The 27,241-nt window shown below is 34.9% G+C and overlaps 1 protein-coding gene across 5 annotated transcripts in view; it reads right to left on the minus strand.

Annotated features, from left to right (window-relative positions):
* PALS2 (protein associated with LIN7 2, MAGUK p55 family member) overlaps positions 1–27,241 on the minus strand; it is a 145,108-nt gene that overhangs the window by 54,748 nt on the left and 63,119 nt on the right. For all 5 annotated transcript variants that reach the window (XM_053608877.1, XM_053608875.1, XM_053608874.1 and 2 more), the window contains one exon: positions 6,788–6,909. In XM_053608877.1, coding sequence (XP_053464852.1) covers positions 6,788–6,904 — 117 coding nt within the window. In that variant the 5' untranslated portion in view covers positions 6,905–6,909. The remainder of the gene's footprint in view (positions 1–6,787; positions 6,910–27,241) is intronic.

The following is a 27,241-nucleotide window of genomic DNA, read 5'->3' on the forward strand; positions in this document are numbered from 1 at the left end:
TAAATTCATGAAAACAATTTTATTCTTTTAGATGCTATTACAAATGTAATTACTTTCTTTTTTTAATTTTGTTTTTATTAAGTCTTTTGTACATAGATTGATTTCATTTTTAGATTAACTGCAGTAGTATAGAAATACAATTGAATTTTATAGATTTATGTTATGTTTCATAACATTTATGAATTTGTTTGTTGGCTCTAATAGCTTTTAGTGGATTTCTTAAGGATTTTTATATACAAAATAAAATCATGTCATATACAAATAGAAAAAAAAAAAAAAAAAAAAGAGCAGTAGGCCAGGCAGAGTGGCTCGTACCTGTAACCATAGCATTTTGGGAAGCCAAGGCGGAAGGAGTTTGATGTCAGGAGTTCAAAATGCTGTCTCAAAAACAAAAACCAAGGAAACAAGCACTAGAGAAAAAATAAAGATCCAATTTTTTTATTTTCCCTATTCTTAACTGCTTATTAGATGATCATTTATTGACAATCATAACAGCAAGGATGAATTTGGTGATTATATCTTAAGGATAAATGAGAAGAATGACAGCAATTTTGTTAGGAATAAGAGAGAGAAATAGGAAGTATTCTGTTATCAGGTATACTACATGAAGTGCTGTAGTGTTATTTGAATGTAGTTTAGTTTGCAAATGTATACCGCAAAATAAAGGGAAACCATTAAAAAAGTTTTTACAAAGAATTATATGCTAAGAAAGGAGAAAAAAATGAAATCACAAAATGCTCAGATAAAGCACAGAAGGCAGAAAATGAGTAGGAAATCAAAAAACAAAAAAATAAAAGAAGGAAAGAAGGCAGGCAGGAAGGCAAATGGGCAGGAAAAAGAAAAGAAAGAAGCAAAGAATAACAGTAGCAATTCATGGAGGACATTAATCAAATTATATAAATAATACCTGTAAGTATCAATGCATACCAATTAAAAGAGACTGTTAGAGTGGATAAAAAAAATAAGATCCAAGTACATGTTGTCTTTAAGAAACATGAATACTTTAAATATAAAGATACAGGTATAGATGTTAAGGTATGGAGAAAGATACACCTTCTAACATTAATCTATTCAAATAGAATTTCAAACATAGCAAACTTCAGATCAAGGAAAATTATTTAGAACAAAGAGGGGCATTATATAATGATAAAAGGGCTAATTCTCCAAGAAGAACTACAAAAAGAAAAGATTAATCCACAAATATACTTAGAGGCGTAAACATGCCTCTATCAATAAAAGCACAGCCAGATGTTGCAAGATCAGTTCCAGATTACCTAAATAAAGCAAATATAACAATAAAGTGAGTCACAATTTTTTTAGTTTCTCTATGCATACAAAGGTTATGTTTATACTGTGAACTATTAAGTGTACAATAGTATTATGTCTAAAAAACAATGTACCTATCTTAATTTAAAAATACTTTAAAGCTGAAATGTGTTAATGTTCACCTATACTTTCAGCAACTCTTAATCCTTTTGATAGTGGAGAATTGTGTATCCATGACAATGACTGATTAGGGTGGTGGTTGCTGAATGTTGTGGCGCCTGTGGTAATTTTTTTAAATGAGATAATAGTAAAGTTTGCTGCATTGTTTGACTCTTCCTTTTATGGAAGACTTCTCTGTAGCATACAATGATAGCATTTTACCCTCAGTAGAACTTCTTTCAAAATCTCTCAAATCCTGCCACTGCTTTATCAAATTTATGCAATTATGTTCAATCCTTTATTGTCATGTCAACAATGTCCACAGAATTCTCACCAGTAGATTTCATCTCAAAAAACCACTTGAGAAGCAACTCCTTATCCTTTAAAGTTTTAACATGTTTAAATGTTACAGATGTAACATTTCAGTCACATCTTCAAGCTCTACTTATCTCATAATTTCTACCACATCTGTAGTGACTTCCTTCACTGAAGTCCTGAACCCCTCAAAGTCATCTATGAGGGTTGTAATTATTAGTAACTTCTTCCAAACTCCAGTGAATGTTCATATTTTGATCCCTTCTCATAATTCACAAATGGTCTTAATGATATCTAGAATGGTGAATCCTTCCAGAAAGTTTTCAATTTACTTTGCCTAGATCTATTGGAATAATCATTATCTTTAAAAATTATAGCCTTAGGAAATGTATTTCTTAAATAATAAGACTTGAAATTCAAAATGACACCTTGAACCATAGGTTGCAGAATGGATGCTGTGTTAGCAAGCATGAAAACAACATTAATCTTTTTTACTTCTCCAGAACTCTTGGGATACCAGGTACATTTTCAAGGAACAGTCTTTGTTTTTTCAGCAGTAGGTCTCCACAGTGGGCTTAAAATATTCAGCAAACCATGATATAAACAGATGTGCTGTCATTCAAGCTTTGTTATTCCATTTAGAGAACACAGTAGATTTAGTCTAATTCTGAAGGGCCCTAGGATTTTCAGAATGGTAAATGAACATTAGCTTTAACTTAAAGTCACCAGCTACATTAGCCCCTAACAAAGGAATGTCCTTTGAAGCCAGGTGTTGACTTTTCTGTAGCTATGAAAGTCCTAGATGGCAATGTTAAGTCTTCCAGTGTAAGACTATAAGACATCTATACTGAAAATCTGTTGTTTACCTTTGCCACTTTCATCAACCATTTTAGCTAGATCTCCTGGATCACTTGCTACAGCTTCTCCATCAGCACTTGTGCTTCGTTTTGTACTTTTATGTTATGGAGACAGCTTCTTTCTATAAACCTCATGAACCAACCTCTGCCAGCTTCAGGCTTTTATTTTTCCTCACCTCTCTCAGCCTTCACAGAATTGCACAGTTAGGACTTTACTCTGGATTAGGTTTTGGCTTAAGGAAATGTTGTAACTGGTTTGATCTTCCATCCAGACCACTAAAACTTTGTGCAGATGGGCAATAAGGCCATTTTGCCTTCTTATCATTTGTGTGTTTACTGGAGTAGCACTTTTAATTTCAAGAACTTTTCCTTTGTGTTCACAACTTGGTAACTGTTTGGCACAAGAGGCCTAGCTTTCAGCCTATTTTAGCTCTGATACACCTTCCTCACTAAGCTTAATCATGTCTAGCTTTTGACTAAAGTGAAAGTGTTACTAAAGTGTTACTTTTCCTTTCACTTAAACACGCAGAGGCCAATGCAAGGTTATTAACTGGCCTAATTTCAATATTGTATCTCAGGGAGGGAGTTCTAAGAAGAGAAAGGAGGGGGGGAATGGCTAGTGGGAGAAGCTGTCAGAACACACACATACAACATTTATTACTTAAGTTCACTGTTTTATACAGGCATAGTTTGTAGCATCCCAGAAAGATTATAATAGTAACATGAAAGCTCACTGATCACAGATCACCTAACAGATACAAGAAAGAGTTTGAAATATTACAAGAATTACATAAATGTGACACAGACACAAAATAAACACATGTTGTAACAAAAAAATGACACTGATAGACTTGCTTAAGGCAAGTTGCCACAAACTTTTGATTTATAAAAAATATAATTATCTGCAAAGCACAACAAAGTGCAATAAAGTGAGGAGTGCCTATATTTCCTCTTCCCCTCCTTTTCTTTCTGATGCTAATTACATATATATCAGATCTTTTGCGTTTCTCAGCCTTTGTTCTTTTATTCTCTCTCTCTCTCTCTTTTTTTTTTGGTTGTTTTTGGTCAGGGTCAGTTTTGAACCCACCACCCTTGGTATACGGGGCCAGCACCCTACTCCTTTGAGACACGGGCACCACCTTTTATTCTCTTTTTTATGAGTTTCAGTTTGAATATTTTCTATTGACTTGTCTTCAATTTCACTAATTCCCTCATTTGTTGTGTCTAGTCTTCTATTAAACCTTTCGTATTAGTCCATTTAGCATTGCAATAAAAGAAAATACCTGAGGCTGGATAATTTATAAGAAAAAAAGTTTATTTGGCTCATGGTTCTATGGACTATATAAAAAGCATCTTTTTAGTATCTGCTTCTGGTGAGGGCTTTAGGGTACTTCCAATCAAGGCAAAAGGTGAAGGGGGAAGCAAGGGTGTCAAATGGCAAAAGAAGGAGCAAAAAGGAGGAGGAGGAGGTGCCAGGCTCTTAAACAACTAGCTCTCAAGTGTGAGCTAATAAAGCAAGAACTCATTCATCATATCAGAGAGGGCCCCAAGTCATTCATGAGGGCTGTGCCACCATGACTCAAACACCTCCGACCAGGCCCCACATTCAAGAATGGGAAATCTTAAAATTTCAACAGGAGATTTAGAGGGGCCAAACATCTATCACTCATCAAATAAGCTAATTTCAGATATTGGATTCTAAGATGTCCACTTGATTATATTTTATTTTGATTGTTTTCTAATAAAATAAAACAATAGTACCTGTCATTTTTTTCTCTTTTCTCCTGTTAAAAATATATTAATAAATTATTTTAAAATCCTTGTTTATAAACTCTAACAAAAGAACCATCTAGGGAATGCTTCTTTTCTCCTCCAGTGATTACTGGTCACATGTTCCTGACTTTCTGTGTGTGTAGCAGCATATACTTCTCTTTTTTCGCCTACTAGTTATACTAAACATGTTAGGCTGCTATGACTCACTATCTCTGTCTTAGAAGCAGAAATCCTCCCTTATTCCTGGAATTTCTTTACCTACATTGCAGGAGTATCAAACTATCGTTGCTTTTATTTATTGAAAATCTGCCTGAATATGGAATATTACCAGGTGAGTCTCATCTTTATTTCATTTTTATCACCAAGAATATTATAGCACCTTACCCACCCATGAAATGGCCATCCAACCATTTCATCTGTTAAAAATAATGAACAAGATAATCCTGATAGGCCAAATTAGTGGCACAAAACCAATAATATTTTACTCACAGAATTTCTTAAGAATAAAACACATATATGACATCTAATATGCTATGCTGAAGAACCTGAAGGCAGAAAACATGGCCTAAAACCTCATCTCTATCATTTATCACACCTTAGCAAAGTGATCTTAGGTGGAAGAGTTATCTACTTTCAATCTTAGTTTTCATAGATAAAGCTGTTGCAAGGATATAATGGCATAATACATTGTAAATTTATTGAGTTGGCACAAAGACAAAACAGTATAATATGTATTTTAAAGACTTCCAAACTATAAGTATTTTGTAAATAACTCACCTAATATTATTACATAGTTTATAAATTTACAAATCAAAGGTCATAAATTAAACAACATGGAGACAGGGTTGTAACCAATGCATGGACAATAGAAAATGACAATCTACCAACGGTATGACATCAGGAGAAGAGTGAAAAACTATTTTAAAAATAACCAAGAAGGGGCGGCGCTTGTGGCTCAGTCGGTAAGGCGCCGGCTCCATATACCGAGGGTGGCGGGTTCAAACCCGGCCCCGGCTGAACTGCAACCAAAAAAATGGCTGGGCGTTGTGGCAGGCGCCTGTAGTCCCAGCTATTCGGGAGGCTGAGGCAAGAGAATCGCTTAAGCCCGGGAGTTGGAGGTTGCTGTGAGCTGTTTGATGCCATGGCACTCTACAGAGGGCCATAAAGTGAGACTCTGTCTCTACAAAAAAAATAAATAAATAAAAAATAACCAAGAAGAACCTAGGGTAAGCCATTTTCTTTTTTTTTTTTTTATTGTTGGGGATTCCTTGAGGGTACAATAAGCCAGGTTACACTGATTGCAATTGTTAGGTAAAGTCCCTCTTGCAATCATGTCTTGCCCCCATAAAGTGTGACACACACCAAGGCCCCACCCAGGTAAGCCATTTTCTATAGGCAAAAACAACTACTAATTTCAACAGACCCTAGAGCTATTACATTACCTTAATGTTTATGACAAGAAGTTTGTATATTATTATTAAAATATAAAAATACCTAATAAACTTTGGAAAGACTGTAATCAAAATGATCAAATAAACATACAAGTGGATTTCTTTCTTTTTTAGGAGCCTTTACACCACGTGACCATATGAGTAATTATGTGCACAATGAACACACTCCTACTAATGGCAAACTTCGTAAAAGATATTTTTCAGAAGTCTTGGAAGAAAACAAGTAATGGACTGTGGCTAGAAAAAGATTACAAGAGAGGGTAAAATCAACATTCTCAGAGAGCAAAAAGTAAAAGGAACGACGAGATGGCTATATAGAGGAAAGGTCAGAGAGGTGTGTGGTACAGGTTCTTCAAAGCAAGAATCATTTGGGGGAACTCTAAGGAATTCAGGATAACAGGGTGGTGAAGGAGGTAATACCCTAAGCTTTACTGATGTTAATAAAAAATCTTTGGGGGGAGATAATAAACACAAATGAAATATAAATGTATCAAAAAAGCATATTTATGAATGAGGTAAGGAGATTACTCCAGAATTGATTATGGAAGCAGACTTAAAATATCCGGATGTAAAATACGCAAGAAAAACAAGATTTCAAAAAAGTATTAGATAAAAAACAGATATACAGTCCAAGGTAAAAAGAAAATCAGTACCTTCCTGTGATTGAAAACAGAGATAAGACCAGGACCTTTTTCATAAACTCTGTTATAACACAGAGTGTACAAGAATGCTTTCCATAAACCTTAAAAGTGATAGGCCAATACTAAGAGTCATTTCATCCTGTATTTAAAGTTTAAAGTCAGAATAAAAAAAGAGGTGGAATAATTTTTACATAAAGAATTCATTGTGTGAAGTGTTATTAACCAAATGTTTATCAACCAACTTCTAAAATAGTAACATCTGAAAAGACCACTGTAAAGACAATTTTCAAAATAATTCAGTAATCTTATGAATAAACCAATATACCTTAGCAAGTGATTTTACAATAGGATTCTCCATAATTCCTTTGAGGAAAATTAGGTCTATTTCTTCTGCTCCTGTAGATGAGGGCAGCTCTGTAAGGTTTTCCAAGACTTGCTGCATTGCTCCTGAAATAAAAGCAACATAAAAAACAAAAAAACCCTTAAATTTCAAGCCATTATGGAGTAATCTTATAAAAAATGCAAATATATATATCAATGTACACAGCTATGATTTAATGAAAAATATTTATACATTATTACATAAAAAATGCAAATATATATTAAGAATGCTTTTTTTAAAAATCACATTTTAAAATACCAAATTGTTATACATACGAGTTTCAAGTTGACTTCTCATGAATTAGTAGCAGGATAGATTTTTATATGTAATTTGGGCTTTATCACATTACCTTGTACATATTTACATCCTTGCACTTACTTTGTATTTTTCAAATTTAAAAACATTACTCAAGAAGAAATACAAAATCTAAATAGACTTTTAAAAAATAAAAAGATTCATTAATCAAAAAACTTCCCACAAGCCCAGAACCAGCAGTCAGGAGTGAATTCCATCAAATATTTAAAGAGGAATTAAAACCAACACTCCACAAATTCTTCCAAACAACAGACAAGGAAACACTTACCAACTTATTCTATGAAGCCTATTATCCTGATACTAAATCCAAAGATAGAATAAGAAAATACAGCCAATACATCTTATAAATACAAAGATCCAATACATCTTATAAATACAAAGATCTTCAATAAAATACTAGCAATGGAACCCAACAACATATAAAAAGGATTATATACAATGACCAAATTTGGTTTATCCTAGGAATAAAAGAGTGGTTCAACATATGAAAACTGATCAGTATGCAGTGTACTGTACTATATAAACAGAACAAAGAATAAAAACCAAATGAAGTCTTAACAGACAAACAAAAAAGTATTTGGCAAAATCCTAAACTCTTCATTATAAAAACATTCACCTAACTAGAAATAGAAGGGAAATTCCTCATCCTTGATAAAAGGCATATATAAAAAATTTGCAGACTAACATCATACTTGATGGTTAAAGAATGGATGCTTTCCCCCTAAGATCAAAAATATGACAGGGTTGTCTGCTATTGCTATTTCTATTTCACTTCATACCAGAGGTTCTAGCCAGGACAAGTTCATCCAGAAAAAGAAATAAAAGACATTAAGATTGGAAAGGAGTAACTAAAACTATCTCTATTTGCAGATGGTATGATCTTGGATACAGAAAATCCTTATGTTAAAAAAAAAAAAAACTATTAGAATTAATAAATGAGTTCACCAAGGCTTCAAGATCAAAACACAACAATCAGCTGTATTTTTTATACTGTAGCAACAAACCATCCAAAATGAAATTAAGAAAACCAGTCCTTTTATAGTAGCATCAAAAATAATGAAAAATTAATGTAATGAAAGAAATGCAAAATTAGTACACCAAAACTATAAAACATGACTGAAAAAACAGAAGACCTAAATAAATGGAAATACACTCCACATTCATGAAAGAAAAGACCTCATGTTGCTAAGATGTGAACATTCCCCAAACTGATCTACATGTTTAATGTAGGTTGTTTTTTTTCTTTGCACAAATTGACAAGCTTATCTAAAATTCATATAAAAACACAAGACATCCAGAACAAAGTTGGAATTCACACTCTAAATTTCAAAACTCATTAAAAAGTTACAGTAAACAAAACTGTGTAGACCTAGCATACAAATAATTAAACAAGAATCTACAAATAAACCCATAAATTTATGGTCAATTGATTTTTGATAGAGTGGCAAGACAATTCAATAGAGTAGTTTTTTCCAGCTAAGACAACTGAATAATGCCCATATAAGAGAGTAAGGCGAGGACCCTCACTCATTCAATATCATAGTCTTAATTTTATTAGGACCACTCTTATTAGTTTTGGGTCATTTTAATGTTTCTTTAGAATTTATTAATACAGCAATTGTTGTTAAATTTAAAAATTTTATTTTTATTAAAATAAAATATAAACACTGTTAAGTATTTGTATTTAGGAGGATGGTCCTCCTAAACAGCATAAGATGCAACACAGCAGTTCTTTGCCCCTCCATGACTACCCTTCTCCCAATTCACCTTACTCCCCAAAAGTAATTATTATGCATTTATTGTTTCTTTTAATACGATCTATTATGTTAATAGTTTCTTTATTTCCTGGATTATGTGTTAATAGTGCTACTTTCTGACTCCTCATTTTAGACATTGTCTACTTATTTTCCATTAGAATGCTAGATGTTTAAGCTTTTACCTTCTCTCAGATTCTTCATTTTTTTATAAAATTAATAATGTTTTTCATGTGGAATATTCTCCCAATGTTCTGACAAAGTTTTCATGTTTCTATCAGTATTTTTCCAAATGCTAAAGTATTTTTCTAGTACTCTATCAGATCTATTTACTGACCCTTATTTCTGATCTCTATCCCAAAACACCCTTCTCTTGTGCTTTAACTTGGGCAGATTCATCTACGGGTCTCCTACTCACTAAATATAAATGACTGACAATTTTGGAAGAGGTGAACAAAAGCATTATGCACTTAAACAAGAAGGAAAACCAACATTGGACTAAGATGAAGAAAGAAGACATTAGGAAATGAAGAATATAATCAACTTTTACTTCATAAATTTGCTTAAAGTCCAAAGTTTACCTTTTTATGTAGGCAATGATAAAATCAATTATTTTATTACGTCAAATACACATAGATCATGAATACCTTCATGTATATGTGGGGTACAATGTGCTGATTTTTATTTTATACAATCTGACAATAAAACCAATTCTTAGAAGTACTTTTGCCCTGTGGCTTTAAATGTACTTAGCTCTACTTCTCATGATTACTTATTTCTTTTTCCTCTGACATTTTACATTTATCTTTATTTTTAATTTTTATTATAAAAAACTTCAAATATATACACAAGGCATGATAAATGCTTGAAATAACAGATAAGCTAACTACTCTCATCTGTCATTACACATAGAACATACTGAAACAAACCCTATAAATATGTACAATTATATGTCAATTAAAAAAAAAAAGAAATAAGACACAAGCAGCATTAAGAATGCTATGAGAAGGGCGGCACCTGTGGCTCAAGGAGTAGGGCGCAGGTCTCATATGCCAGGGGTGGCGGGTTCAAACCCAGCCCCAGCCAAAAAAACCAAAAAAAAAAAAGAATGCTATGAGAAAGGGGAGAGCAGAGAAAGGAGGAGGGAAGGGTGGAAAAGGAAGAGCAGAGAGAGGGAAGGAGAGAGGGAAGGAGAGAGGGAAGGAGGGAGGGAGGGAAGGAGGGAGGGAGGGAGGGAGGGAGGGAAGGAGGGAGGGAGGGAGGGAGGGAGGGAAGGAGGGAGGGAGGGAGGTGGGGGTGGGGCCTTGGTGTGTGCTATATCCTTTGGGGGCAAGACACAATTGTAAGAGGGACTTTCCCTAAAAAAAAAAAAAAAAAGGCAGTGCCTGTGGCTCATTGAGTAGGTTGCCGGCCCCATATGCCGAGGGTGGCGGGTTCGAACCCAGCCCTGGCCAAACTGCAACAACAACAACAACAAAAAATAGCCGGGCGTTGTGTCGAGCGCCTGTAGTCCCAGCTACTCGGGCGGCTGAGGCAAGAGAATTGCGTAAGCCCAAGAGTTAGAGGTTTCTGTGAGCCGTGTGATGCCACGGCACTCTACCGAGTGTGGTACAGTGAGACTGTCTCTACAAATAAAAAAAAAAAAAAAAAAGAATGCTATGAGAAAATAAATGCAAGTACAGCAATTAAAAACACAACAAACAATTTTATATTTATTTTAATTCTATCATCAAAGTTAAGGAGAAAGGGGTAAAAAACAGTAATGGATCACAACAGAAGAAACTGAAAGATTTCCAAAAAGCCACTCTTTTACAAAGGCATGAAACCTGGATAGATTTAAGAATAATTCTATTAAATCTTCAAGAAAGAAATAATTTATGTTTTTAAAACAAAACAGGAAAGATCAAAAGCTTTCCAATTTCTTTGTGGACTTCAAAATTCAATAGAAAATTGTATACTAAACTCACGTATGAATATATGTACAAACATCTTAAACACATTTGTAAATTGAATGTAACAGTATCTTAAAAGAATCAATAGGGCCAGGCGGGGTGGCTCATGTCTATAATCCTAACATTCTGGGGGACCAAGGCGGGAGGACTGCCTGAACTCAGGGGTTCGAGACCAACCTGAGCAAGGGTGAGACCCATCTCTAAAAATAGCTGGGTATTGTGGCAACTGTAGACTTAGTTAACTTGGGAGATTGAGGTAAGAGGATCATTTGAGCCGAAGAGTTTGAGATTGCTGTTGGCTATGAAACCATGGTGCTCTACCAAGAGTGACAAAATGATACTCTGTCTGAAAAAAAATAAATAAATAAAAATAAAAATAAATTTGTGATAATAACCAAATACCAAATTTAAACATTGCTGTTTATCCTAGCAATGTTAAGATGGTTTAACATTAAGTGTGTAATATAATTTATCATCATAGAGATATATGATGATAAAGAAAAAACACACTTATATACCAATGCTTAAGATATGTCAGATAAAATTCAAATGCCAATTCTGATGGAAAAATCTTAGTTTAGTAAAAACAGAAGGAAACTAGAGTTGATTTATAACAAATTTAATAGGAAGCATCACACTTAATGGAAAAATGTCTATTAAAAGTCAGGAACTAGAAAAGAGTGCCCACTAAGACTACTTCTCTCCAAACCTGTAGTTTAAATTTTAACTAATGTAGTAAGACATGACATTTTTTAAAAATGCAGATGTATAACTATCTACTTAGAAAACTCTCAAGTAATTTGTTGAAAAATTAATAATTATAGAATTTGGCTGTCTAGACATAAAAGCAATATGGAAAAGTCAAAAGTTTCCTAAATAATAGTAATAACACATTAAGGCTAAAATTAAAATGTTCTGATAGGTATGAAGAAAATTATAAAATTTATACAAAAGAACATTTGAAATAAATTGATTAAATAAAGAAATCATGTTGTATGATTAAGATTCAATACTGTATAAAAATGCCAATTCTCTCCAAATTCTTTTTTTAAAAATCCTAATAGAAATCTCAATAAGATTTCTGAATATTCTAAAATAACTTTAGAATCAAGTTATTAAGTTAATTAAATAACTTTAAGTTATTCTGAAAGAGCAAATATGTAAAACTAGCCAATATGTTTTTTAAAAAGCATAAATGTAAAGAAGATGCCTGTTATCAATTATAAAATCACCATAACTTAAAATAGTGCAGTACTGCTATAGCAACAGATGAATCTTGAAACAGAGCAGCTAAATGAAATTCAGTATATGATAAAGGTGACATTTCAAATCACCTAGGGGTAGGGTTTAGTAAATATGGTAGATTGAATAATTGAGTTTAGATCCTTTCTCTCTTCAGACTCTATTAAAATTGCAGCAAAGAATAAAGGTTTTTTTTTCTTTAAAAAAGACCTACATATGCAAAGAAAATAGCAAAAGAAGAAACACTAGACAAAAAATAAAAAAAATATTTCAAAGCTTGAAAGTGATAGGAGTAAAAACAAACTTACAGAAAGGGAAGCAGTTGAGTTCACCACCTAAATATTTCAGGAATCTATCAATTTCTTTCCATTACCCTATATAAGGTTCTTAGCTATCATTATATCTTGCCTAAATTAACAACCACAATTAATTTCATTCTAGAAGGAATTAATTAAAATAAATTTTGTGACCTATAAGCTTTTTAATACATTGCTAGACTGAATCTGTACCACTTCTGTAGCTTTGGCTCTAACAATCGTCCCATAGCTCTGACCCAAAACTCTCCCTGCTAATTACCACCACAGATGTACAACCATCTTTGCGTATCTAAACCATACTCATTCTTTAAGAAGAGAATTTCAGTGTCCCTGATTGCCTCAATTAGGATAAACTGTCCTAATATATATCTTCAAAGTACTCTGTAATTTTGATAAATCTACATAATCAAATATTGTTATTTGTTTAGTGCATATAATTTCTTTTCTAAACTCGAAGTCTGACAAGCACAGAAATCACAAATATCTTGCTCATATCTGTATCCCCAACCACTAAGCCATAGTCTGATATTATTATTAGTTCTTTATAATACGGTTTTAGTCACAAAAATGTAATATTTTTCTGTGGCCAAAATCAAGAAAAATTTTAAGTTAGACATTGTTATTTATGAATAAAAATTGTACATATAATACTCAGAAGCAGCAAAATGTGGTACAGTTTATAAAGTACTAATTTTACAGCTATCAACTTGGTATGAATTCTACAACAAGGCATAAAGAAAGTAGTAGTATTTTTAAGTGCTAACTACTAAAATGCTTTTACAGTGATATTTCCTACCATAACTATGCTTCTAGCTCTCTATATTTCATAATAAAAAGCAAATTTAATAAAATAAAAGGCACCTACCTATAATGTTCCAAAAGCTTTCTTTTTTTTTTTTTTTTTTTGAGACAGAGTCTCACTATGTTACCCTCTGTAGAGTGCCTGTGACATCACAGCTCACAGCAACCTCAAACTCTTGGGCTTAAATGATTCTTTTGCCTCAGCCTCCCGAGTAGCTGGGACTACAGGCACCCACCACAACACCCGGCTATTTTTTTTGTTGCAGTTGTCTTGTTTATCAGGCCCAGGCCGGGTTACAGCCTGCCAGCTTTGGTGTATTTGGCCAGAGCCCTAACCAGGGAGCTACAGGTGCTGAGCTATTTCAAAAGCTTTCTATACAAACTGTTTTACAAAAGCATTTCTACCCAGTTTTAGTACCGTAAAGAATGAAATTAGCTATTGTTAATAAATTAGAACTAGTGCCTATTTTAATATTAAAAATCCTTTTGTAACCACAATTGGTGATATATTCACACCTATTTAATTCAACAAAATGAATTCCCCATTGAAAGAAAATATGACAGTTAAATTAAGTGTTCATAAGATGTTAAAAATTATTTCTGCTCTTATATTTTGTAGATAAAATAAATATTTGACCAGATTCATGGTGCATAGCTTACAGAATCCATGAAATGAAAAATAAAATTTCATTTTATGTGTTTGGAAAGTTTACATAATTTGAAAGGAATTACCTAAAAATCCACTATTGTAAAACAAGGAGCAAAATTACTTTTTAAAATACATTTCCAAGAAATGATACCAAAAAAATAACCTATTGAAATTTTGCTTCCTTCAGGGGTGTCCAATCTGCAGCTGTGGGCTGCATGATATTGTGAGGGTGATTTTATGTATCCCACAATGTATGCATGGACCATTTTTTTGCTACTCAGTTTTCATTAGTGTTTGTGTATTTACTGTGTGGCACAGGCAATTCCTATTCTTTCAATGTATGTAAGAAAAGAAAAAAGGATGGATACCTCTGCAATATTAAATTTTAATACCAACTATTAATATTTTCATATACTGATTTGACCAGTGACAGCTGAGTTAAAATTTTAAATATGAATTAAATCAATAAAAGACAATTTTCTATGCAGATAAAATAATTATATTCTGTCAAAACCTTAGTTCTCGAATTAATATTTTGAAATTCTAGCTTAGTAATATTATAGTGAACCAAAGAAGCAAAGCAGAATTTTGAAGGTGCACAGCTAATTCAAATCAGCATTTATTCAGAGCTTGATGCCATGTGGCTAGATGTTGGAGAAAATACACAGACATACTATCTTTTTTCAAATAACTCTACTTAGTAAACCAAAACATATAAACACATGTATAAAACATGATGGTAAGAACACTGTGAAATAATCACAGAAAGGTGATACAGCATAGTGGTTAAGAACCCGGACTCTACCACTTACATAGTCCTGAAAACCTGGGAAAATGATAACCTCCCAAAGTCAGTTTCTTTTACCTGTTAAGTGGGGGAACAACAATGGAGACTGTCTCACAGGGCTGTTGTTCCTAAATAATACATGGAAAACTCTTAGAACAATACCTTCTAGTGCATTATTAACATTATGGAAACACAAGAAAGAAGTTAAATGTTAACTCATTATTTGATGGGGTTGGCAGAATGTTAAGATGATGGGAAATGGGGGAGATACCACTGCAAGCATCTAGTAGAAATTATTAAACTAAGTTCATCCTACTAAAAATAGTGAATTTATATATAATATAGAGCTGAATTTCCCAAAACAATCCTCGAGAAAATCTAAGCTTGGAGTCAATAACAAAAAGGGTAGACACAGTGGAGGGGTGATCATTCCAGGGCAATTAAGAAACCTCATAAGCAAGAGCCCACTTTTTGACCTCAGTACCCCTAACTTCTTTCCAAAACCAGGTGTTCATTCTGTGTGAGAAGGGTTTCTAACCAGGACATTGGAGCCTGAAAGAGAGAGAACAGAGGCTGGGGTAAATCTAGTTCTTTGTAAGACACTAAGGAGGAGGGAAGAAAACCCACAGTTTCTCAAAGAGGGAACTGTTGGCATTCAGGGAGCACAATTTCCTTTTTAGCATAAGACTGTTCTCCACCACAATGCCTGTTATATTCCACAGTGGTTATAGCAACCAAAAGTTCTCCTTACTATATTTCCTAACACTTCTAGGAGTAGTGCCTCATTCTCCCTTCTGTTCTTCCAACTTAAAGCCTTGCACAAATACATCCTATATCCAGAGAATTCTTCCTTCTTAATTTAGTTATTTTAAGAGTTCTCACCTGCTCTCTGCCTACAAATCCAAAGGAGGAGAAACCTGCACAAGGACAAACCCACCCCTTACTTACTCAGAGCCTGCTCACAGCCTCTCATTCCAGGTAGGCTGGAGGTGGAGGAGGGGGAGAAGGGCAGCCTACACAACTGCAGAGGAAACCCTCATCACATCACCACATATAGATTCTGGATTCATTACCCCAGTCCTTCATTTATAAATATAAACCAGCAATTATAGAACTCCAGACATTTGAAGAAAACCTCACTGATAGGGAGCAAAGCTGAAGAAACTAAACTAGGGGAAAACCAGATGGTGCTGAGATTAGAAGAGAACTTTAAAATTTTATTTTTGTTAGCATTCTCAGAGATATATGCGAGGCTACCACATTCATAAGAGAACAGGCCACGAGGAGGGAATCAATGAAGTAATCCCCCCACCCCCTTAAAAGTTCCTGACAATTAAAAATGTTATTGTCAAATTAAAATCTAACAGCAGACTTCAAATGATAGAATGATATGGTTGAAACTGCTAATCTATAAAATCAAGTTAAGGTAATCTTTGAAATGCAGAACAAAGAAAAAAAGATGGAAAATATTAAAGTTAAAACACAGAAACAAATCCATAGTGGCTACTGGGGTTCTTAAGGTCAGAGACAAGGGTGGGGAGGAAATAGTTGAAGTAATAGAAGAAACTGCCCCTGACTTTAAATGAATGAAAGGCCTTCCAAGTGAAAGCTTAACTGAAAAAAAGATATAAATCTAAATACATCTAAATGAAACTTCTGCATGTTGAGGATTAAAAACACTTTCAGGAGGGGAGGGAGTAAGATGGCAACTGAGTAACAGCTTCTTTGCAACTGGGTGCGGTGAGATTGGGGAGTGAACTCCAGGCATCTCTAGCTTGTGAGTTCTGCCCAGAAACATCCCTTTGGGGATGAAGGGAGATGGCGAGAAGACTTCTGGACCTCAGGAGGAGGACAAAAGCAGTGGAGAAGTGGCAAGTGGTTGAGTTCATTTGATCTGAGGACACGGCTGCTGCTATAACAGCAGTGAGACTGCAAACAGGGAAGGCCGTCCCTGTGGATTGTTTTATTTGGACTTGGCACTCAGTTGAACTACCTTGGGAGAACTTGGGCAAGACTGCGAATGACTTTAAGTGTTGTCTAGGGCCCCCGGACTGAGCTGCTGAGCTAGAATGGAGCTAATATTGTTGGCTGTGGTCCATGCACTGCAGCCATGGTGGGAGAACTGCCCCTGCAGGCTCCGCCCTCAGGGTCAAAGAGCGAGGCTCGGGTTGGGAGACCTTGGGCAAGTGATCTAGTGACCGAGCAGTGCCAAAGGCCAGGACTGAGATGCTGGGGAAGAGCGGAGTGTTCAATGTTTGGCAGTCGGAGGGCTGCCTTGCAATCTCAGCTGTCACAGACATAAAGTGAGACCAGTTTTGGCGCACTAGATAAGTGGGCAGTCACTTCAGGAGAGATCCCAGCGACAAGTGCTTTCTTGAGAAAGCTTCTTCTTAGCCAAGGTTAATGGTTTAAAGTGTCATTTAAAAGGGCTGAGGAGAGATTTAGCTTTTCAAAACTGCAGGGTTGGAGAAATCAGCAGAGGCCTACAAATCTCCATCTCATAAAGCTATATTAGCATTGTGATTAATATTTCATACCCCAAAAGATTACCTGTTGCCCAGGTAATATTCAGCAAGATATATATACTGCTTTGGTTTTGTGTGTGTTTATTTTTTTAATTTCAACATTTTCCCTCTAGATTTTTCTTTTTTTTCCTGTTCTTTCTTCATTTTTTTAGTTTAAATATAATTTTCCATGATTACCCTCTTTAATAATAAGAACTTCATTTTGCTAGTGTTTCTGCCCCTATTATTTTGTTTTTCCCCCAATTTTATCCCATAAGATTTTCTGTTTATTTTGTTTGATTTAGAGCATTTTTGTCTATCCTCTCTATTTGGTGGAGGTAGGGTACCATGTCTACTCAGGCTGACAAAGACCTGCTGACCTCAAGGGAACCACCCAACCCAGCACCCCCAAAGGTTGGGTGTTTTTAAGATTGGGTTAAAGTACCCCCATTGAACACCTTTATTACTCCTATCTCCCTCTTTCTGTGCCTCTCTTCTTTTTGTCAATATTCCCTTTTACTCACTCCCTCTTTCTCTTTTTTAAAACTCTTTTTTCCCTTCTTGCTCTTCAATCTTTTCATCCTTTTGGTCCTATACCAAAAGGACTCATTGAAATCTTAGGCCAGAGGCATGGTAATTTAAAGAGCAAGAGGAAGTGAAGGGAAAATTAGGCAAGGAAACAGGTATAAGACAACACTCATGAAGAAGAATCAACAGAAAAATCCTGGCAACATGAAAAACCAATCCAGAGCAACCCTGCCAAGGGACTGTGAGGTAGCGACTGCAGAGGATTCCACCTATAAAGAAATGTTAGAAATGACAGAAGGGAAATTGAAAATAGAGATGATAAAAACAATGAAGGAAATTGCTGAGAAAGTGGAAAATAACCAAAAGGAAATCCAAAAACACAATCAAATAAGAGATGAATGATATGAAGAATACAGAAAGGATATAGCAGAGCTGAAGGAATTGAAGAAAGTAGGAAACTTAAAGATGCAAGAGGAAGTATCAACAACACATTAGACTATGCAGAAGAAAGAATCTCAGAGGTAGAGGACAAAGCTCTTCAGATAACACAGATAGTTAAAGAGGTAGAAAAGAAGAGAGAAAGCAGAATGTTCACAGACAGAATTATGGGACTTTATGAAGCATTCAAGCATACGAGTTATAGGTATCCCAGAAGGGGAAGAAGAATGCCCCAGAAAAATGGAAGCCACACTAGAGAATATTATAAATGAAAACTTCCCAAATACCACCAAAGATTCTGACACACTCCTTTCAGAGGAATATCGGACCCCAAGTCACCTCAACTCTAATAGAGCTTCTCCAAGACTCACTTGTGATGAAGTGTATTTCATTTATAATTCCCAAAATCAACACAAACGAAAAGATTCTGCAAGCTGCCAGGAGTAAGCGCCAATTGACCTACAGGGGCAAATCCATCAGTGACTGCAGACTTCTCTAATGAAACTTTTCAAGCCAGAAGATAATGGTAATCTACCTTTAATCTACCTAAGCAGAATAATTTCTAGCCCAGAATTCTATATCCTGCTAAGTTAAGCTTTAAATTTGACAGAGAAATCAAATCTTTTACTGATATGCAAACATTGAGGAAATTTGCCACAATAAGACCAGCTCTACAGGAAAATACTTCAACCTATTCTACACACTGACAATCACAATGGATCAGCAGCAAAGTAAGCACCCAGAAATTAAAGGAAAGAATCTAGCCTCCACAATGATGCAAAAGATAAAACTAAGCAATGGAATTTCAAAAATAAGATGAATAGAACACTCCCGCACTTATCAATTATCTCAATAAATGTTAATTACTTGAATTCCCCACTGAAGAGGCATACACTGGCTGACTGGATTAAAAAACACAAGCCATCTATCTGCTGTCTGCAGGAAACACACTTAGCCTCAAAAGAAAAATTTAAACTCAGAATTAAGGATTGGAAGACAATTTTTTAGGCAAATGGATATCAGAAGAAAAGAGGAGTTGTAATCTTATTTTCAGATACACATGTATTTAAAGCAACTAAAGTCAAAAAAGACAAAGATGGTCACTTTATATTGGTCAAGGGAAAAATACAACAAGAAGACATTTCAATTCTAAATATTTATGCACCCAATTTAAATGCTCCCAGATTCTTGAAACAGACCTTAGTCAGTCTGAGCAACATGATATCCTATAATACCATAATAACAGGGGACTTTAACACTTCTCTTACAGAGTTGGACAGATCCTCTAAACATAAATTAAACAAAGATATAAGGGACTTAAATGAGACCCTAGAACAATTGTGTTTGATAGACATATATAGAACATCCCATCCCATAGCTAAAGAATATACGTTCTTCTCATCGTCCCATGGAACATTCTCCAAAATTGATCATATCATAGGCCACAAAACAAACCTCAAGAGAATCAAAAGAATTGAAATTTTACCATGCATCTTCTCAGACCACAAGGCACTAAAGATGGAACTCAACTCCAACAAAAACATTCAACCCCACAGAAAGACATGGAAATTAAACCTTATGCTGAATGACAGTTGGGTGCAGGAGGAAATAAAAGAGGAAATCATTAACTTCCTTGAGCATAACAACAATGAAGACACAAACTATCAAAACCTGTGGGATACAGCAAAAGCAGTCCTGAGAGGAAAACTTATTGCTTTAGATGTCTATATCCAAAAAACAGAAAGAGACCCATCAAGAAAGTCACAAGCCATCTTTATGAAATTGAAAAAAGAAGAACAATCTAAGCCAAAACCCAGAAGAAAAGAAATATCCAAAATTAAATCAGAGATCAATGAAATTGAAAACAAAAGAATCATACAGAAAATTAATGAAACAAGGAGTTGGTTTTTTGAAAAAATAAATAACCTTTGGCCAGACTAACTAGAAATAGAAAAGTAAAATCTCCAGTAACCTCAATCAGAAATGATAAAGGGGAAATAACAACTGATGCCACAGAGATACAAGAGATCATCTCTGAATACTACCAGACAATGTGAAGGAAATGGAGCAATATTTGGAATCACACTCTCACCCTCTCCCTAGACTTAGCCAGGAAAAAATAGAGCTCCTGAACAGACCAATTTCAAGCACTGAGATCAAAGAAACAATAAAAAATCTCCCAAGAAAAAAATGCCCTGATCCAGATGGCTTTACACCAGAATTCTATCAAACCTTCAAAGAAGAGCTTATTCCAATACTGCAGAAATTATTCCAAAAAATTGAGGAGGAAGGAATCTTCCCCATCACATTCTATGAAGCAAACATCACCCTGATACCAAAACCAGGAAAAGACCCAACAAAAAGTGAGAACTTCAGACCAATTTCACTAATGAATATAGACACAAAATTCTCAACAAAATCCTAGCCAATAGATTACAGCTTATCATCAAACAAGTCATACATCATGATCAAGTAGGTTTCATCCCAGGGATGCAAGGTTGGTTTAACATATCCAAGTCCATAAACGTTATCTACCATATTAATAGAAGCAAAAACAAAGACCATATGATCCTCTCAACAGATTGAAAAAAGCATTGGATAAAATCCAGCATCCTTTTCTAATTAGAACACTGAAGAGTATAGGCATAGGTGGCACATTTCTTAAACTGATCGAAGCTATCTATGACAAACCCACAGCTAATATTTTACTGAATGGAGGAAAACTGAAAGCTTTTCCACTTAGAACGGGAACCAGACAAGATTGTCCTCTATCACCATTACCATTCAACATATTGCTGTAAGTTCTAGCCAATACAATCAGGCAAGAGAAGGAAATTTAAGGGCATCCAAATGGGAGCAGAGGAGGTCAAACTCTCCCTCTTCGCTGATGGTATGATCTTATACCTAAGGAACCCCAAAGACTCAACCACAAGATTCCTGGAAGTTATCAAAAAATATAGTAATGTCTCAGGATATAAAATCAATGTCCACAAGTCAGCAGCCTTTGTATACATAAATAACAGCCAAGATGAGAGGCTAATTAAGGACACAACTCCCTTTACCATAGCTTTAAAGAAAATGAAATACCTAGGAATATACCTAACAAAAGAGGTGAATGACCTCTATAAAAAAAATTATGAAACCGAAGAAAAGAAATAGCAGAGGATCTTCACAAATGGAAGAACATGCTCATGGTTGGGAGGAATCAACATTGTTAAAATGTCTATATTTCCCAAAGCAATCTACAGATTCAATGCCATCCCTATTAAAATACCAAGATTGTACTTTTAAGACTTGGAAAAAATTATTTATTTTATACAGAACCAGAAAAAACCCTGTATAGCTAAGGCAGTTCTTAGTAATAAAAACAAAGCCGGGGGCATCAGCCTACCAGACTTTAGGCTGTACTACAAAGCCATAGTGGTCAAAACAGCATGGTACTGACACAAAAAATAAAGACAATAGACATTTGGAATTGAATAGAAAACCAGGAAATGAAACTAACATCTTAAAGCCACCTAATTTTTGATAAACCAAACAAGAACATACATTGGGGGAATGAATCCTTTTTCAATAAATGGTGCTGGGAGAACTGGATATCCGCACGTAAAAGACTGAAACTGGACCCACACCTTTCCCCACCCATAAAAATTGATTCAAGATGGATAAAAAACTTAAATTTAAGGCATGAAATGATAAAAATCCTCAAAGAAAGCATAGGAAAAACACTGGAAGATATTGGCCTGGGGAAAGACTTTATGAAGACTTCCATGGCAATTGCAACAACAACAAAAATAAACAAATGGGACTTAATTAAACTGAAAAGCTTCTGTACAGCTAAGAAGACAACAACCAAAGCAAATAGACAACCTACACATTGGGAAAGGGTACCTGCATATTTTGAATCAGACAAAAGCTTGGTAACTGGCTCAGCGCCTATAGCTCAAGCGGCTAAAGCGCCAGCCACATACACCAGAGCTGGCAGGTTCGAATCCAGCCCGGACCTGCCAAACAACAATGACAATTACAACCAAAAAAATAGCTGGGGGTTATGGCAGGCACCTGTAGTCCCAGCTACTTAGGAAGCTGAAGCAAGAGAATAGCTTAAGCCCAAAATTTCGAGGTTGCTGTGAGCTGTGATGCCACAGCACTATATCCAGAGCAACAGCTTGAGGCTCTGTCTCAAAAAAAAAAAAAAAAAACTTGATAACTAGGATCTACAGAGAATTCAAATTAATTCACATGAAAAAAGCCAACAATCCCACATATCAATGGGCAAGAGAGATGAGTAGAACCTTCTCTAAAGAAGACAGACGAATGGTTACCAAACATATGAAAAAATGCTCATTATCCCTAATTATTAGAGAAATGCAAATCAAAACTACCCTGAGATACCATCTAACCCCAGTAAGAATGGCCCACATCACAAAATCTCAAAACTGCAGATGCTGGCATGGATGTGGAGAGAAAAGAACATTTTTGCACTGCTGGTGGGACTGCAAATTAATACAACCTTTTTGGAAGGAAGTATGGAGAACCCTCAAAGCACTCAAGCTAGACCTCCCATTTGTTCCTGTAATCCCATTACTGGGCATCTATCCAGAAGGAAAAAAATCCTTTTATCATAAGGACACTTGCACTGGACAGTTTACTGCAGCTCAATCTACCATTGCCAAAATGTGGAAACAGCCTAAATGCCCACCAACCCAGGAATGGATTAACAAGCTGCATATAGATATAATTTAACTTGTCCCCAAGAAACACGTTGTTTCCAGTTATTTTTGTTGTTGTTATGAATGTTATGTAGTTGTATGAGTATGTCTAGAAGTTGAATTTCTAGAAGGGTTCATACATTGCAAAAATTATAGCAACTTACAATATACATCTACAATCTTTTTTTTTAAAGTTCTTTAAAACTTAAGTACAGGTCTTGCCATATGCATACAACTGTAAAACCATCAACATAATCAAGATAGTGTACACGTTTATCACTCTCAGAATTTATTGGCACCCCTTCTAGTCCTTCCTCAGACCCTTCCCTGCCCCAATCCCTTACTTCTCTCCTTCCACTGTACCTAAACAACAACTGATCTGCCACTATAGACTAATTTGCATTTTTTAGAATTTTGATGTACTGTGTTAATCAAGACAAATGTGTATTCTCTATTACAGGGATATAAAGTTCAATATACACCTAATAAGATCTACCCTACTGATTGTTATTTAGGTCTTCTTTCTCCTTATTTTTGTTCAGTTGGTATGTATTGTATTAAGAGTGGTAAAGACTCCTATTAGTGTTTCTGTTTCTTGCATCTCCTATACTTTTTGCTTAAAAAATTGGTTGCTATATTATTTGGTACAAAGATATTCATAAATGCTATTTTGTATGAAAATAATTGTCTTTTTCTCAATTTTAATCCTCACGGACTTGAATTTTATTGTTTTCAGCATCTTTCTTTGTTTCTATTTGCCTGATAACACTTTTTATTCATCCTTTAATTTTTAGCCTTTCTGAATCATTTGTTTCAGATGTCTCTATATTGTATACAACACATCTTATATATAGTATATAACTGGATTTTGTTTTATGGGTCAAACTGAAAACATTTTTCTTTCAAAAACTGAGTTAAGCCCATTCAAATTTATTATTATTACTGATACCTGTCTCAATATTGAAATAAGATTTATAGTTTTGGAAATTTTGTCGTATTTGCTAAGCTTTATTTCTATTAGAATAGTATTCTTGCTCTTTTAGTAAAGTTTTTTGTTTTACTTAGGACTAAGTTTGTATTTTTGTTCTAATGGCTACCTTTGCACATATATCTTTTCTAATCTCCTTAGTCCCCTGTTTTTTAATGTTATTGTTTAACATCTGGTTTATCAGGGTCTTTTAAGAAAAACCCTTTAATACCTCACATGGTTTACACAGCAACATGCTATTCCTATTTTCCTCTTCCTCTTTTCTCTCATTTTTTACTTGCATTATTACTAAAAGGTCACGACATAAAACACTTATACATTAGTCTTCCATTCTCATTCTTATCTTTGTGAACTTAAGTTTTTATTCCTCCTGGGTAAATATGTAGGAGATTGCTAAGTCACAGAAGTATGTATTTCAATGAAAAATAAACTGCCAAACCATTTTTCAAAGTGGCTGTACAATACACATACTTAACTTTACACTGACTACAGTATAGAATCAATATTTTACCACTTCAGGCAGAATATGAAAACCTTATCACACTACATAGTTCTCTTTATTTTTCCCACTTTGTGTTGTGACTGTCTTATTATTACTTCCCCAGTCACTGAAAACTCCACCAAGTATTATGGGTTTTGCTTCCAACCATTTTAGAACATATATTTTGGTACAGATATTTTAAAGAACGAGTGAAGAAAAGTCTATTATATTTGCCTCAATTTGTTGTTCTTCCCTTCATTCTCAATGTTCCAAGTTTTCTTCTTATATCATTTTCTGTTTAAAGAACTCGCTTCAGCAAATTTTTTTTTTTTTTTTGCAGTTTTTGGCCGAGGCTGGGTTTGAACCCACCACCTCCAGCATATGGGGCTGGAGCCCTACTCCTTTGAGCCACAGGCGCTGCCCAGCAATTTCTTTTATAATACATATGCTGGCAACAAACTCTTACTATTCCTTCATCAGAGAATGTTTTCATTTTATTTTTACTCCTGGAGAATATTTCCAACTGGATAAAAAATTCTGGATTATTTTTTCCTCCCAATATGCTTACAACATTGTTTTACTTCCTTCTAACGTCTTGGTCTCTGTTGAGAAATCTATATTCATTCAAATAGTTCCCCTATTAGTAGTAAAATGTGTTTTGTTTTTGCTTTCATTGTTTTGCATTTTGGTTTCAGTAGTTTGATTACAATGTGCCTTGGAGTGAACTTGAGTTTATCTTGCTTGAGGGTCACAGATTTTTGTCTTTCTCCAAATTCAGGAATTTTCAACCATTATTTCCTCAAATATTTTTTCTGCATCATATTCTTCTCTTCTGTATGCCTCATGAAACAAAATTTTAGACCTTGTAGTATTATCCCACAGGTCCCTGAGGCTCTGTCCACTATTTTAAATCTTTTTTTTTCTTTTGTTAAATTTGGATGTATTTCTACTAATACATCTTATAGATTTTTTTCTATATTATCTCCCTTCTGCTATTATGCCTGTCCAGTGATTTGTTTTATTTGCTACTGCATAATCCAGGTCCAAATTCTTCATTTGGTTCTTTTTTTTTCTACTTCTTTACTGAGTGAGATATTCTACATTTCCACTCCTTTAAGGAGAACACACTCTTACGTCTTACAGCATATTTTTAACAACTACTTTAAATCTTTGTTAGACAAATCCTATCTCTGTTGGTGTCTATTGACTACCTTTGCTCACATAAATTGAGATTTTTTTCTGGTTCTTCATATGCCAAGTAATTTTGAAGTGTATGCTATACATTTTTAATATTACAAAATTCTGTCTTATTGAAATCTTACAGAGAATATTGATACTTCTGTTTAGCAAGTAATTGACTCAGATGATTCAGGCCTCATGTTCTGACCAGCCTTCTGAGGTACCAATGTCATTTCAGTTTATGAACTTAAAAGTTTCATTTTTCTTGGGTAAATACCTAGGAGTGAGAGGGCTGGGTCATCTCAGCCCTCTCAAATGTATGCTTAACTTCTTCAAAAAGTATTCAACTTTTTAAAGCTTTCACAGTGCTATTTAGATCTGTACTTCATATGTGCCACCCTCTTGCCAGACTGGAATTTGGGTAGTGACTTATCCATATTTTAGTACTGAACCTCTATGTATGTTTTTTAGGGTCAGATCCACATATACACAGTTCCAGGGTGAGCCCTGGAGTGCATAAACAACACTGAGAGGTCTCTTTCCAGACCTCTTCTCTCTCTGTAATTTGTCTAGTACTTCTGGTTCTCTGGGATGCCCTCTTCCAATCCTGTAAGCCAGAATCCGGAGCTTAATTTCTGTCACTCTGCCATGTGCAGGTTCAATCAGCAAGAAAACATAGGGATTTTATTATTTTTATTTTATTTATTATTAAATCATAGCTGTGTACATTAATGTAATCATGGGGCACCATGCACTGGTTTTATAGACCATATGACATATTTTCATCACACTGGTTAACATAGCCTTCCTGGCATTTTCTTAGTTATCGTGTTGAGACATCCACTCCCTTGAGACGGCAACTCCTTCAACTAAAGAGGAAACTTCCATTCCTTGGAGTTCTAGACTTTTCTCAGCTGTTGTAGCTATGTCATCACTGCTTCTTCCAAAGGGATTTCCTGGGGTCTGGGGGGGGAGGAGGGATTTCTGCACTCCTGCTAAGAATCAGGAAACCCCTTTCCTGCTCTTCAAGTCAGAACTAGAGAGTTTCTGGAATTCTCTTTTGTCTATCCTGGGTTTTGAGCCATGCTAGCTTCAGGTCAGGACGTAACAAAACTGGGGGTGTGGGAGAGAAGGTAAACTCACTGCTAATTAGGTGGTGTTTAAATTTCTGGTTGTCTTCTCCAACTGTCTACTCTTATTTACATTTTGTAGTCTGCAAATAGCAATCCTAGGTATTCCCTTCCTGTTTTTATAGCTGCAGTAAATGTGTTTATTATTATATTCCTGGAACTCTTCTTTAAGTTATATTTTTTTTTACCAGAATTTGGTAAAAGTCTATAATGGTTTGGTACCATTATTTCTTTTTTTTTTAATGTATTTATTTTTATTGTTAAGACATAGCTGTGTACATTAGCACAATCAAGGGGTACAATGTGCAGGTTTCATATACAATCTGAAATATTCTCATTAAACTGTTCAATGTAGCCTTCATGGCATTTTCTTAGTTACTGTATGTAGGCATTTGTATTCTGCATTTAGTAAGTTTCCCCTGTACCCATTCTAAGATGTACTGTAGATGTGACCCCACCCACTACCCTCCCTCCACCAAAACGTCCCCCCTCCCTCCCCCTTCCTTGGCCCTTTCCCCATAGTCTTGTGCTATAGTTGGGTTATACCCTTCATGTGAAAGCTATAATTTAGCTTCATAGTAGGGCTGAGTACATTGGATACTTTTTTTTCCACTCCTGAG

This window comes from Nycticebus coucang, chromosome 11, assembly GCF_027406575.1.
Source record: "Nycticebus coucang isolate mNycCou1 chromosome 11, mNycCou1.pri, whole genome shotgun sequence".
Lineage (NCBI taxonomy): Eukaryota > Metazoa > Chordata > Mammalia > Primates > Lorisidae > Nycticebus > Nycticebus coucang.